This window comes from Aotus nancymaae, unplaced genomic scaffold (genome assembly GCF_030222135.1).
Source record: "Aotus nancymaae isolate 86718 unplaced genomic scaffold, 86718_ANA_hifiasm-v0.15.2.pri h1tg000014l, whole genome shotgun sequence".
NCBI classification, from domain to species: Eukaryota; Metazoa; Chordata; class Mammalia; order Primates; family Aotidae; genus Aotus; species Aotus nancymaae.
Window position 1 is genome coordinate 14,857,036 of NW_026988425.1, and position 15,038 is coordinate 14,872,073.

The 15,038-nt window shown below is 41.0% G+C and overlaps 1 protein-coding gene across 1 annotated transcript in view; it reads left to right on the forward strand.

Annotated features, from left to right (window-relative positions):
• Positions 1-12,445, forward strand: part of OTULINL (OTU deubiquitinase with linear linkage specificity like) — a 34,474-nt gene extending 22,029 nt beyond the window's left edge. The window contains exons 6-8 of the mRNA XM_012475309.2: positions 4,858-4,986; positions 6,284-6,553; positions 7,340-12,445. Of these exons, the coding sequence (XP_012330732.2) occupies positions 4,858-4,986; positions 6,284-6,553; positions 7,340-7,513 (573 nt within the window). The 3' untranslated portion in view covers positions 7,514-12,445. The remainder of the gene's footprint in view (positions 1-4,857; positions 4,987-6,283; positions 6,554-7,339) is intronic.
• Positions 12,446-15,038: the final 2,593 nt, after the last annotated feature.

Genomic DNA, 15,038 nt, shown 5'->3' on the forward strand with positions numbered 1-15,038 from the left:
TCCGCCTCCTGGGTTCAAGTGATTCTCCTGCCTCAGCCTCCCGAGTAGCGGGGACTATAGGCGTGCACCACCATGCCCAGCCAATTTTTGTATTTTTTAGTAGAGACGGGGTTTCACCTTGTTGACCAGGATGGTCTCGATCTCTTGACCTCGTGATCCACCTGCCTCGGCCTCCCAAAGTGCTGGGATTATAGGCATGAACCACTGTGCCCGGCCCTAGATTGTTTTTAATTTGGGGCAACTGTAAATGTAGCTGTTATAAATATTCTCGTCAGGATTTTGTATGAACAATAGTTTTCATATTGAGGGGGTAATGGAGTGAGATTGCCTGCATGTTTGCTAGGTGCATATTTAACTTCATAAGAAACTGCCAACTTGCTTTCCAAAGTGGCCCAGCCATTTTACATTCCCACCAACAATGTATAAGCAGTGTTTCAGTTGCTCCACATTCTCACCAGCACTTGATATTGTCAGGTTTTTTGGTTTTTAGCCATTCTAATAAGTGTGAATTGGTATCATTGTGCTTTTAGTGTGCATTCCCCAATGAGTAATGATGTTGAGCATTTTTCATGTGCTTGCTTGTCATCTCTGTGATCTTCTTGGAGAAATGTCTTTTCAAATATTTTGCCCATTTTTGTTGTTTTTTTAAATTATTGAGTCTTGAGAGTTCTTTATATATTCTGACTACAGTGCGTTATCAGATATATGATTTACAGATATTTTCTCCAGTCTGTGGCTTATTTTCTGATTTTCTTAACAATGTCAAGCAGTACATTCTTGATAAGTAAACTGAGTTTTTATTTTGTTTTATTTTATTTATTTATTTTTTGAGACAGAGTCTTGTTCTTGTCGCCCAGACTGAAGTGCACGATCTTGGCTCACTGCAACTTCCACCTTCCAGGTTTAAGCAGTTCTGCCTCAGCGTCTTAAGTAGCTGGGATTACAGGCACATGCCACCATGCCTGGCTAATTTTTGTATTTTTAGTAGAGACGGTGTTTCACCATGTTGGCCAGGCTGGTCTCGAACTCCTGACCTTGTTATCCACCCACCTTGCCTCCCAAAGTGCTGAGTTTGCAAGCATGAGCCACCGTGCCTGGCGAGTTTTTGTTTTAAATGCAGTATGTCTAATCTAGGAAGTACATTTAAGGATAGACGAGCAAAGAAATACATATATATATAGAGAGAGAGAGAGAGTGAGTGAATGTGTGTGTGTGTATGTTCAATTTTAACATCTTTTATTTAAACTTGTTAGTTCCATTTCATCTAGCAAATGCTTGTCAAGTATGTACAGCCTGCTAGCCTGGTTGCTAATTGCTGAGGTCAAAGATGTAAAAATACAACAGAGGCCAGGTGCTATGGCTTACGCCTGTAATCCCAGCACTTTGGGAGGCCAAGGTAGGAGTATCTCTGGAGGCCAGTAGTTCAAGACCAGCCTGGACAACAGAGTGAAACTCTATCTTGCTAAAAAATAAAAAATCTAGCCAGACATGGTGGTACATGCCTATAGTCATAGTGACTTGGGAAACTATGATGGGAAGATTGCTTGACACTAGGAGTCTGAGATTACATTGAACTGTGATTGCACCACTGCACTCCAGCCTGGGTGATAGAGTGTGTATTAGTCTGTTTTCATGCTGCTGATAAAGTCAATAAAGATGAGATTTGGGTGGGGACACATCTAAACCATATTATTCCACCACTGGCCCCTCCCAAATCTCAGATCTTCACATTTCAAAACTAATCATGCCTTCCCAACAGTCCCCCAAAGTCTTAACTCATTTCAGCATTAACTCAAAAGGTCACAGTCTAAAGTCTCATCCGAGGCAAGGAAAGTCCCTTCCACCTATCAGCCTGTAATCAAAAGCAGTTTAGTTACTTCCTAGATACAGTCGGGGTACAGGCACTGGCTAAATACAGCCATTCCAAATGGGAGACATTGGCCAAAACAAAGGGACTACAGGCCATGCATGTCCAAAATCCAGTGGGGCAGTTAAATCTTAAAGCTCCAAAATGATCTCCTTTGATTCCATGTCTCACATCCCTGTCATGCTGATGCAAAAGGAAGGTTCCCATGGTCTTGGGCAGCTCTGCCCCTGTGGCTTTGCAGGGTGCAGCCTTCCTCCTGGCTTCTTTTACAGGCTGGTGTCGAGTGCCTGTGGCTTATCCAGCTGCACGGTGCAAGCTGTTGGTGGATCTACCATTCTGGAGTCTGGAGGACAGTAGCCCTCTTCTCACAGCTTCACTAGGCAGCAACCCAGTAGGGACTCTGTATGGGGTCTCCCACCCCACATTTCCCTTCCTCACTGCCCTAGCGGAGAGTCTCCATGAGTGCCCCGTCCCTGCAGCAAACTTTTGCTTGGACATCAAGGTGTTTCTATCTTAAAGCTCTAGGTGGAGGTTCCCAACACTCAGTTCTTGACTTCTGTATAGCCACAGGCCCAACATCACGTGGAAGTTGCCAAGGCTTGGGGCTTGCGCCCTCTGAAGGCATGGCCTGAACTATACCTTGCTTGGCCCCTTTTAGTCATGGCTGGAGTGGCTGGGATGCAGGGCACCAAGTCCCCAAATTGCACACAGCAGAGGGACCCTGGGCCTGGCCCATGAAACTGTTTTATCTCCTAGGTCTCCAGGCCTGTGGTGGGAGTGGAAGTGGTGGGGGCACTGCCGTAAAGGTTTCTGACATGCCCTGGAGACATTTTCCTCATTGCCTTGGTGATTAACATTTGGCTCCTCTTTACTTATGCAGATTTCTGCAGCCAGTTCGAATTTCTCCTCAGAAAATGAGATTTCCTTTCCTATTGCATTATTGGGCTGCGAAATTTCTAAACTTTTATGCTCTGTTTCCCTTTCAAAACTGAATGCCATTAACAGCACCCAAGTCGTGTCTTAAATGCTTTGCTGATTAGAAATTTCTTCCACCAGATACTCTAAATCTCTCTCAAGTTCAAAGTTCCATAAATCTCTAGGGCAGGGGCAAAATGCCACCAGTCTCTTTACTAAAACATAACAAGAGTCACCATTGCTCCAGTTTCCAAGTTCCTCATCTCCACCTGAAAATACCTCAGCCTGCCTTTCATTATCTATCTCATTATCAGCATTTTGGTCAAAGCCATTCAACAAATCTCTAGGGAGTTGCAAACTTTTCCACATTTTCCTGTCTTCTGAGCACTCCAAATTTTTCCAACCTCTGCTTGTCACCCAGTTCCAAAGTTGTTTCCACGGTTTCGGGTATCTTTTCAGCAGCACCCCAGTCCTGGTACCAGTTTACTGTATTAGTCTGTTTTCATGCTGCTGATAGAGACATACCTAAGAGTGGGCAATTTACAAAAGAAAGAGGTTTAATTGGACTTACAGTTCCACGTGGCTGGGGAAGCCTCACAATCGCGGTGGAAGTCAGAGGAGCAAGTCACGTTTTATGTGGATGGCGGCAGGCAAAAAGAGAGAGCTTGTGCATGGGAAATCCTCTTTTTAAAACCATGAGATCTTGTGAGACTTACTCACTGTCACAAGACCAGCACAGGAAAAAGACTTGCCCCATGATTCAGTTACCTCCCACCAGATCCCTCCCACAATACATGGGAATTCATGAGGTTTGGGTGGGGACACAGCCAACCCATATTAAGTGAGACCTTGTCTTTAAAAAAGAAAACAAAACAAACCACCAAAAGTGGAGATTCCCAGACTCAACAAACTGAGTAGGGTGGGAAAATGTACTGGAGACCTATGATGGGTTAGATTCTTACATACACCGTAATCTTATTTAATCCTAACAAGAGCCCTATAAAATGCACAGTATTATCCATATGTTACAATGGGGGATGAGGCTAACTAGTTAAATAATCCATGCTGGTTAAGTAATCTCTCAGCTGGTGAGTGACAGCTAGGTTTGAACCACAGAGTGCATCATTCTAAAATCCACCTGTTCCCTGATACACTATATTGCCCTAACATCATTTGGTTAAAACTTATTTCTAGGCCGGGTGCGGTGGCTCATATCTGTAATCCCAGCACTTTGGGAGGGATCATGAGGTCGGAAGATCAAGGCCATCCTGGCCAACATGGTGAAACACCATCTCTATTAAAACTACAAAAATTAGCCGGGCGTGGTGGTGCATGCCTGCAGTCCCAGCTACTCAGGAGGCTGAGGCAGGAGAATTGCTTTAACCTGGAAGGCGGAGGTTGCAGTGAGCTGAGATCACACCATTGCACTCTGGCCTGGTGACAGAGTGAGACTCCATCTCAGAAAATAATAATAATAATTTCTAAAGGGCTACATATAGTAAGTTTGGTAAATATTTTATCAAAAAGATTGTTTCTATGGACACAATTCTATGTTTTCATCACTTATGAAATTGTGAGAAAATGATGTAAAAATAACCTAAGGCATAAATCTAAAAGAAGGCAATATACTTTTTATTTAACCATTGCTATAGTCTTTCTAAATAAAGATTGCTAAATGAGACAAGATTGGGCCAGCTGCTGTGGCTCACGCCTGTAATTCCAGCACTTTGGGAGGACGAAGCAGGACGATTGCTGAGGTCAGGAGTTCGAGACTAGCCTGACAAACAAGGTGCAACTCCATCTCTACTAAAAATACAAAAAATTAGCCAGGCGTGGTGGCTCATTCCTGTAGTCCTATCCGCTTAGGAGGCTGAGGCACAAGTATTGCTCGAACCTGGAAGGTGGAGGTTGCAGTGAGCCAAGACTGCACCACTGCACTCCAGCCTGGGCAACAGAGTAAGACTCCATGGCAAAAAAAAGAGAGAGAGAGAAGGTTGTGTGTTGTGCTATACACCAAATTGTGTGTAATAAACATTCATATGCTAATCATAGTTGGTGTCTACTTCCTTTACAAGCTTCCTGAAAAACTGCTGTTTTCACAAGGTTGTAATTGGATTCAGCAATACAGTTTTGGTCCTGAGAAGTATACAGGTTCGAATGTATTTGGAAAATTACGGAAATGTGTGGAATTATTGAAAACACAGGTAAGTGTTTGCGGGGGAAATAAACTAGGTATAAAAGGACATATCTCAGATATAGCCAGTTTTCTCTAATGTTGGGCACATCACCTTATGTTAGGAAAGTAAGTGTAAGCAGAAATGCTTCTAGTAACTGATGATTTCCCTCCTTATTCTTCCTTCTCCTTCAAGAGGAGAATGAGAGCAACATTGTTCTACATGATAATTAGGCCCTATAGGGTCTGGGGGCTTTTATGGGCTGGCCTGCAAACCTTACCAGTCATGTACCTTTGTTTCCCCAGAAGAATGTGGTGCAAGTTCCAGGCAAGGTGCTCAGAAATGCTCTTCTGGAATGCACCCCATTCATAACGTGGTAATGGTGCAAATGTAATTTGATTAAGGTTCTTACTGTCTTTTAATAATGACACAGATTTTGGCTGATCGGAATGAATCCTGAGCCTACCACTAGCTGAGTTACCTTGGGAAATAACCTTTCTGGTCCATAGTTTTCTTATGTATAAAAGAGAAACATCAATAGTGTATACCCTGTACGATTATTGTGAGAATTCAATGACTTAATACACAGAGTGCTTTAAACTGTGCAGGATACACAGTGAATGTTAAAGCACACTAGCACTATTCTTCTCTGGATCATCCTTTGTTTAATCCATCCATCCTAAGCAGTTTTGGAAAACTGACTTGCTTTGTGTTTTGGGTTGTGCTTTTTGAAAACAATAATAGGTGGTACTTTTTGAAAACAATATTTTATGTAAACTAATTTCTTACTGTAAATGTTTTATGGTCAGCTTCGGCTTCTATAACAAAATACCATAAATTGGGTGGCTTAAGTCATAAACATTGATTTTTCACAGTTCTGGAGATTGGAAGTCAGAGATCAGGGTGCCAGCACAGTGGAGTTTTTGGAGCCCTCTTCCTGTTTTACAGATAGCTGTCTTCTTGGTGTGTCTTCACATAGTGGAAGAACTAGCTAGCTCTTTGTCCTCTTCTTATAAGAGTACCAAGTTCATTAATGAGGGCTCCACCATCAGGACCTAATCACCTCCCAAAGGACACATCCTCTAATACCGTCACCTTGGGATTAGGGTTTCAACATAGGAAGTTGGGGGAGACATGTTCCGTCTATTGCAGTATACTTTATGGTTAAAAAAAATCAAACAGTGCCAAAAGATATAAAGTGAAGAGTTAAAGTTCTACTTTTTTCTATTGATCTTTGGTTTATTTTATAAATACTTTAAAAGTTATGGAATGATGTATGTCTTCATCTTTATCCTTCTGAATTTCACATTTACATCTATGTTTTCAGTGGACTGAATTTAATGGAATTAGAGATTATCACAAGAGAGGAAGTATGTGCAACACCCTTTTTTCAGATGCCATTCTGGAATATAAACTTTATGAAGCTTTAAAGTTCATCATGCTCTATCAAGTCACTGAGGTTTATGAGCAAATGAAGACGAAAAAGGTCATTCCCAGTCTTTTTAGACTCCTATTTTCCAGGGAGACATCCTCTGATCCTTTGAGCTTCATGATGAATCACCTGAATTCCATAGGCGACACGTGTGGACTAGAGCAGGTAACTGGGGAGGAAGAACTGCTTGTGTTTGATTAAGGATGCTGTGGCAATATTTGAACACAGGTGTCTGGGGTTGACTTTCAGCGGTGATATAAGCAGCCACACAGAGGTGGTTAATTGATATTTTGCCCCTCAAATGAGGAAGACTAATAAACCTCATTGCTGTGTGCTGGCTGCTTTGTGTCTCCCCACACCTCGGGCCAGAGAGCACCAGTTCTGGGGGCCTTTCTGACCTCTTACGCTGCTTCCCAGATGCTAACAGGTTCTCTCCACATAGACGTTCACCAGGAAAAAGTCCAGTTGGAATATGAGATAATTTTCAGAAAGCATTTGGTTACCTGTTGCAGATAAATGTAAATTAATTGAAACTTTCTAAAGCCAGGAAATGCTTTTATACCTATAGAAAAGGGTTTCTCTTTTGTTTTGCTTTCCTAGAGGTAATTATCTGACATTTAAAAAAAAATGGATATAAAATGATATAAAACTGGTTAGAAAACAATATAGTTGGTATCCTGAGTGTTCCTCTATTTTTTGACTAATTTTTTTTCAGGTAGCTTTTTCCTGTGATTTTTACTTGCTAGCCTACAGAGTTGTTCCTATGCTCGTCCCCTTCCTTCCACACAATGAGCATTTGTTCTGAACTCTGTGCCCACTCAGTGGTGTGTGGGTGGGTCTGTCAACAAGCAGATTATTTCATAAACTGCAGAGGAATACTTCCCTCCACTGTGGTGGGAGGCAGGAATTTGAAAGTGTGTATCTGTGACCTGTCTTTCATCTCATCCACAGATTGATATGTTTATACTTGGATACTCCCTTGAAGTAAAGATAAAAGTGTTCAGACTGTTCAAGTTTAACTCCAGAGACTTTGAAGTCTGCTACCCAGAGGAGCCTCTTAGGGACTGGCCAGAGATCTCCCTGCTGACCGAGAACGACTGCCACTACCACATTCCAGTCTTTTAAGTTGGCTGGGGGCCGAACAGCAGTAGTGACAGTGGTCATAGTCGCAAATAAAGTATCTCTCTGAAACCTCTGAAACCAAAGCTAGCATTTCAGCATGGAAGGAATTAGGACCTTTTCCCAAGACTACAGGTACACTGGATGTAGCAATACATGGTCGGTTTTCCTTTATTTTTCAGTGATTTCCTCCGAAGCAGCTGCACTGATGTATTTGGGTGTTGGTGGCTTGACTTTGTTCACTAGGGGCGTGGTCACTTCACATGATGGAGGGCCTTTAAGAGCACAAAGAAGTTTAATTCGGACAACAACAGGAAAAAGCAAGAAGAAAACAAGTAGGGAAAAACGGCTACCCTGGAGAGAAAGAATCTCTTTAACCTTTAAGTTCCTTAAAAATCTTATCTTGGACTGATTTGGGGAATTTTTATAAACATGGCCTTATTTTATAAGCATTACCTTCCCAGGAATCTTTGTTGTATATTAATTTTTGATAACCATTTGACTAACTTTAAAATTGTGTGTGTGTGTATCTATATATACACACATATGTATGTTTACACACACACGTATCTATGTATAGTTTTATATATACATATATACACGTAGACATACAGAGAAATAACCACTACTTTATAATACTGTACAGTTTCTTTTATATCTCTTTACATTTTTTGTTACTGTTTTCTCTGGCCAGCTTAATAGTTTTATTTAGACAGAAAAAAAGGTAAATTCTGTAGATTAAAGCAAATGACATTTATTGAACTACCACAGAAATATTAAACTGTGGTACATTTAATGTGTATTTAATGTGTGGAATCTCATTATGGTAGGCAGAATAATGCCCCATGCTCCCCAAAGATGTCTGTCTGAATCCTTAGAGCCTTTGAAGGGCTAAATGGGTTAAATGGGAAAGGAGAATTAAGGTTGCAGGTGTAACTGAGGTGCTAATCAATCCACTGATGTTGAAATAGGGAGATTTTTCTGGATTCTCCAGGTGGGCCCAGTGTAGTCAGAATGGTACTTAAAAGTGGAAGAGGGAATTGAAAGAGTGTCAGAGTCAGAGGGAAAGGTAAAACGCACCATTGCTGGCTTTGAAGATGGAAGAAGGGGCCATGAGCTAGGAAGTGCAGGCAGTCTCTAGAATTGAGACTGGCAAGGAAACAGAAACTTCCCCAGAGCCTCCAGAAGGAACACAGCCCTGCCAACACCTGATTTTAGCCCAGTGAAGCCCATGTTGGACCTCTAATCTGCAGAACTGTAAGGTAATCGATTTGTGTTTAAGCCACTAAGTTTGCGGTAATGTGTTAGAGCAACAGAAAACTAGTATTCCCAGGCTAGTTTTTGGTCATCTTTACTTTGGAAATACTTTTCTAGTTTAATTTGATAATCTTTATTTTGGAGGTACTTTGCTAGTCTGAGTTTTAGTACATAAACATAATTTTAAAACTCTTGCTAATTATATATTACTTCAAAGTCACAAATCCCTTTCTAAGAATGACTTACTTCACAAGATATTTAGCACTATCATTTTTCCCAGATGTTCATATTATTTCTGCAATAAATTAAAAAGGTGTGTGTTAAATGCTGTCGCGTCTGAAATTAACATTCATACTCTTTTGCAATGGGGATGATCAGTCGTGTGCGCTACATGAACCCTGTCTGATAGTAGCTTGTTCCCACTGTCATTTTGTTTTCTGGTTGAAGATTAATGGGCTCAGCTACATAAAGAGTTCTTAATTGACCTGTACGGTCCCTGCCTGTTTGGAAACATGTATGGTTTTGCATAACCCCTGACACTGAATTGACAGTGTTAGAAGACAGTCCCCGGATGTAGTACTGTAACCAAGAAAGCACAAACACTATCCTTTCTGGCGACAGCCTGCCATGCCTGCCATGGCTGATGCTTATAGAATTGCTGCTCCAAAGTTTTGGCTCCACTTGAGCTGTCCAGGAGCCTACCTGGCATTTGTGCATTACCACTCACCTTGGATCTCCTTACCAATGTAATCATTTCCACATCAGTCCAGGACTGAAAGGAAAAATGTTTTCACCGGGATTGGCAGCCTGTAGCTCTGTGACCTCAGTCAACCCTTCGTGTTGTGTTGTGGGGCAGGGTGGCAAGGGGGCAAGAACTCTTTAGAGAACCAAGTGGTGAAAAAGATTTCAATCCAATGAAAGTAAAAAGTAAGAGGACATTTAGATAGTTGCTATATTTTGGGAAGGTATCAAAATAGGTTTATAGGGAAGAAGTATGAGGTGTTGCTTTGTTTTTATTCAGTAATGAATATAACAAGTAGCCAGAAGGAGCTTCGTATTAATTAGCACCACTTTTAAATGTCAATTTTAAATTTACTAATTTGAGGTGAGCTTCCTGTGTGATGCCAACATCTAAATGTCTTTCTAACCTTATATGTTTTAAATGGTGAGAGAACTATATAGCAAAAATGAAAACATAATGCCCTTGTCCTTTTCTGATTTTAGGATAAGTTTCTCTCTTAAATTTTGGCCTTACATGTCCATACTGAGGGGTTCTATGAATATTAGTACAAGGCTGACTTTTACTGTGGTAAAATATGCATAACATAAAATTTATATTTTAACAATTTTTAAGTGACAGTGGCATTAAACATATTCACATTGTTGTGCAGCCCTCACCACCATCCACCCTCAGAACTTTAAAATCTCCAAGACTGACTTTTTTCATAGCAGGCAACTTTAATTCCCCACATGATACCTGGATTCCTTTTTCGTTTCACGCTATCTTTTTATAACACCCTTCTAATCTGAGTATTTCCTCTGGGCTTAAAAGATCCTCAGTGGAGAAGTACAACCTAAGAGAGAGTTAGGAGACCAAATGGATCAGGAAAATCGTGTTTATCTCCAAAGTAAAGGGGTAATTATGGGTGGCTTCTGGGCTCAACTTAGAACATTATCACTGGAAAGTCCCCAAGAAACTATTATTTCAGAGTCACCCTGGTGACTTAAATTTCTTGAATGTCTTCATGGTCTTGAACCAAAGTCATTTCCACCTAAGGAGGAGTCAGGTGAAAATCCCCAGGGCCCTCTCTAGGGGACAGGAGACCTCCTGAATAAGCTGGTGGAGGAATGGGCTCAACCTCCAGGAGGGAAGAGCAGCCCGGATCGGGGGGCATTAACATTAATTTTCCCAGGACTTTTCTGCAAATGGGTGTTGGATGGAAATATTTGTTGTTCTCAATCAGATGAGTTTCTCTTATTTTAGTGAGACTAAAGAAAGACAATTTTAATTCTGTCTAAGCGGGTCTTGGGATGGGAAAAATTAACTTTTATGAATGCTTAGGAGATACTGGAATTCCACATCAAAGTATGTAACTGTTTTTAACTGATGACTACGCAATATGTGAAAATATATACAAGCATGAATATAGGGATGACTGATTATAGAATTAGCAATAATTTTCCTTTAAATAGCAAATTCCTAAAGCTGTATGATTCTGTTTGCAAGGATGTTTTTCATACTGCTTAACAAGACCAGTTACTGTGTAAAATAAAGAATATATATATATACATATATATATATACACACATATATATATACATATATATATATAAATGTATTTTCATGGATCTGAAACTTTAACTGTCTATAAGATTGCTTGTCATAGTTGAACATTTTTTAATTAACTTATTGATTATATGGAGGTATACTTTATAGCCATTCACTTTTTAAAAGTTTTAATTATTTTAACTGACAAATTAGCCATTCACATTCCTTCAAATCCTATTTTTATCACAATGTCCATTTTATAGCTAGACAAAATTTAAAGGGTCCAAAATGTACAATCACTTCTATGTTATTTGTTCAGAATAGTGAATCTTTGCTTAATTCACTTTTGTTTTAATCACATCATATTCTTTTGGGCCAAGAGAATGAAAGCTCGTATGGGTTATATTTATGCTTATTTTCAACATGGTTTGTAAGTGGGCAGAAAAACCACTCACGCACATATTTAGCCACCCATGGACTGGAGTGCTCTGTAGAACAGCCTGAAGTATACACTGTGTCTCCGCACTTGAAGCTCATGGAATGTGCTGGAGGAGACTTGAGCTCTATGTGGAGACAGTGTGGCCCAAGAGCCAGCATGGAGAAGGGCTGTGTGAGCAGACTGCTGTAGAATGCTAAAGTTATAATCCTAGCCGGTGTCTCGTTCTGTTTAAAAAATCAACTTTCTTTATTTAATTGATGTATTGTTCCTTATAGTATCATCGGGTCTTAGATTGTTAAGTCATTTTGCTGCCACCAGTGAGTCTCACTCACTTATTTGTAATGATTCTTGGGAAGTTTAGTCAAGAGAGTATCTATAAATAAAGAAGTACATGTTTTAAGTATTTTTATCATAGTCTAGATGGGTTGTAAAACCCATTTCTACACGAGTATAAATTTAAAACAAACATGTAGGTGTCAGCAATCATCTTTTGATTTTGTTTTGCTCGTTCACAAGTTTGAAAAGGTACATGAGGCACTAATCCGTGACACTGGAATGCTTTAAGAATGGCTTGTGACTTTACCTGGATTGGGCCTTATCATTTGTCAACAAACTTATTGGGACAAACACAAGTGGCTGAGATACTACTGGCCCCATTTCTTGTCATCTCTGCCATCTCCAAAGACAGAATCTGGGAAACAACTTGGGAACTGCTTCAAGTCCACATCAGGTCATGGCTTCATCCACTGCCCAGCATGTGCCTGGACTTCCTTTGGGTGCTGGCTTTTCTGCTGGACCAAGAGCTTCATGGAGAGAACGCCAGGGCAAGGTGAGGAGAAGCAACTGGTACAGACTGACAACGAAGGAGAGGACCAGAAAAGCTGCTTGTGTGTGGTGGAAGTTTCAGTGTAATGCGATTCCAAGTAGGCACATCTGTGATTCAATTAAATAAAAAGGGGCAGAGATGAGGGGATACCTGGTGAAAATGGTGTTTGTTGTAACGTCTTGGTATCATTGTGGGTAAGTAGGAAAGACATATATTTACATCTCTCTTATGAAAAGCTACCTTAAGCCATAGATAAACATTAAAAGGAAGACTCAGCCCCGCAGTATATTTGATCTATAGTTAACTCATCTATCAGCAAATGGTTAAGTTAAATTAACTTTAACATTTGGTGTGCGTTTCACAGGGTAACAATGAAGTGCTCCAATCTGCTTGTGAGACCAGTTACATTAGTAGTTGAATTTTGGACCATTCCTCCTGTATGTCTTTACAAGCAAATTGAAATGATGTGCTGTTCTTTGTACTAGACAGAAGGACACACCACAGATCCTCTTTTTAAAGCAGACAATAAAGTGGCTTTTTCCTTTTGAAGTATCATTGTAAAACAGTGCTTTTTAAACTATCCATGGTAAAGGATGAGTTTTAAAAATTCCAATCCTTTGCAGATTGGTAGTTTTATAAACACAATAAAAATATAGCACCAAGATCAGATTGTTATAAAAGTTTCTAAACACTTTCAATTTCTATATTTAATCTTGCAGTGTGGTAATAAAAACTTCCACACTTTAGTAGCACTAAAATATGAGTTTCAGGCAAGATTCAACAGATTCTGGTACTTGGTGGCTGAGATTTTGCCTAGGGTAGGAGGGCAGTGCCTTTGGGTTTTTGCTATTACTGGTCTAACTAGGGCCACCGTGTGGGCTTGTGCACACACATCTTGCTCAGTTGTCCTGGACTGAGGAGGTGAATGAAGCTGAGGTCTTCTCTCCAAGCCATGAAGGGAATGAGGTATCAACTGCCCCAAATGAAGGATTGTCTGTTTCTACCAATAAAGCTCAGTCTATTGGCCAAGCCCTGTACCAGTAGGGTGGGGTTGTTTCCTGATTTACATGAAGGATTGTTTTGGCAGGAGGTCCCTGGATGAGCCAGATAGTCCCACTACCAAGGTGCACATTGCAGGAAGAGGATACTGTTTGGAGAAGACATTCTTGTGTTTCTCCAGTGCCTCAGAAAAAAAATGGCAGGAACCTTGAGTTCACAGTTCTTTGTGCTTAAGAAAAATTGTCACAATTTGTTTCTTTACTGGATTTCAGGTTCCTTGTGGAAACGGATGTGGGTCTCATTTCATTATGACTAGAACAGTGCTCATATAAACGTCAGAGGAATTCCAAATTGCAAGTTGAAAATGAGAGCCAAGCTTAGCTGTTATTTCTGAAAGAGGCAAAGAGTCTAACTGTGATTATGTTCCCCGGAAATTTCTTTTTATCGATCCAGAACTTGAAGAGAGCAAGTTTTTAGATGTAGTTGGGGCACAGAAGCATGAACTGACATATTCATCAAGTCAGTGTGGCCTACAGAACGGACACAAGTCAAACTAAGTTTTGCTAGCAATGTATCCCTAGTGAGGTTAAAATTACCAGGGCCGTCAAGTTCACCCAGAAACACCCAGACTGATATGCCTGTGAACAAATAATGGGGTCGCAGACTCCTAAGAATGGAGAAACTTAAGATATCCTGGGGCCTGGGCACGGTGGCTCATGCTTGTAATCCCAGCATTTTGGGAGGCCATGGTGGGCAGATCACTTGAGGTCAGGAGTTTGGGACCAGCCCGGCCAACATGGTGAAACCTCATCTCTACTAAAAATACAGAACATTAGCCAGGCATGGTGGCAGGCGCCTGTAATCCCAACTACTCAGGAGGCTGAGGCAGGAAAATCGCTTGAGCTGGCAGATGGAGGTTGCAGTGAGCTGAGACCGTGCCACTGTACTCCAGCCCAGGCAACAGAGAGATTCCATCTCAATAAAAAGATAAGATGTCCTGGGAATGCAGAGGCCTTGTTCCACTGCCTATGTAAGGGGCCTCACCCTGACCTGCCAGCTGCCCTTCTGAGCTCGGTGGAGCCTCCATGCAGGTTCCAGGTTGGAGATGCAATGTATGGTCGAGCTGGTGTGGCAAATACGAAGCAAGAGCAGAGGCATGACTGGAGCACTCAAGTCCATTCAGATAATTATCAAATTGGAAACACAGGGATGCGGCCAACGTGCACAGCTGAAATCGGAAAAAAATGAGGGCCCTAGAGGCTTACCACCAACACAGAGGAAAGTCCCTTTTGATGCGCCAAGTGGGATTGGAGAGAGTTAAACAGCAGGTGGCATTGAATGGTCTCTTCACCTAACTCTACTAACCTGGACACATCCGTTGTCCCTTGATTTCCTAACAGTTTTGACACTCTAAAAGACAAACAGCTTGCTTGGCATTTGCAGGCCTCAAGGATGGTGTGGCTGAAGAGGAGCCCCAGGTTAAATATCTGCACTAAGAAGAGTTTTGAGGAAATTAATAAATTCCAATTATGTGTGTATTTTTATTAAGAATGACAAATGTTTATCAGCTAAAGTTTGTTTTATTAATATAATCAGGCCAGACACGGTGGCTCACACCCTTTATGCAAATCAGCTGAACCTGGGAGGTGGAAGTTGCAGTGAGCCAAGATCGTGCCACTGCACTCCAGCCTAGGCGACAGAAGCAAAACTCTATCTCAAAAAACATTTTTTAAATACATCT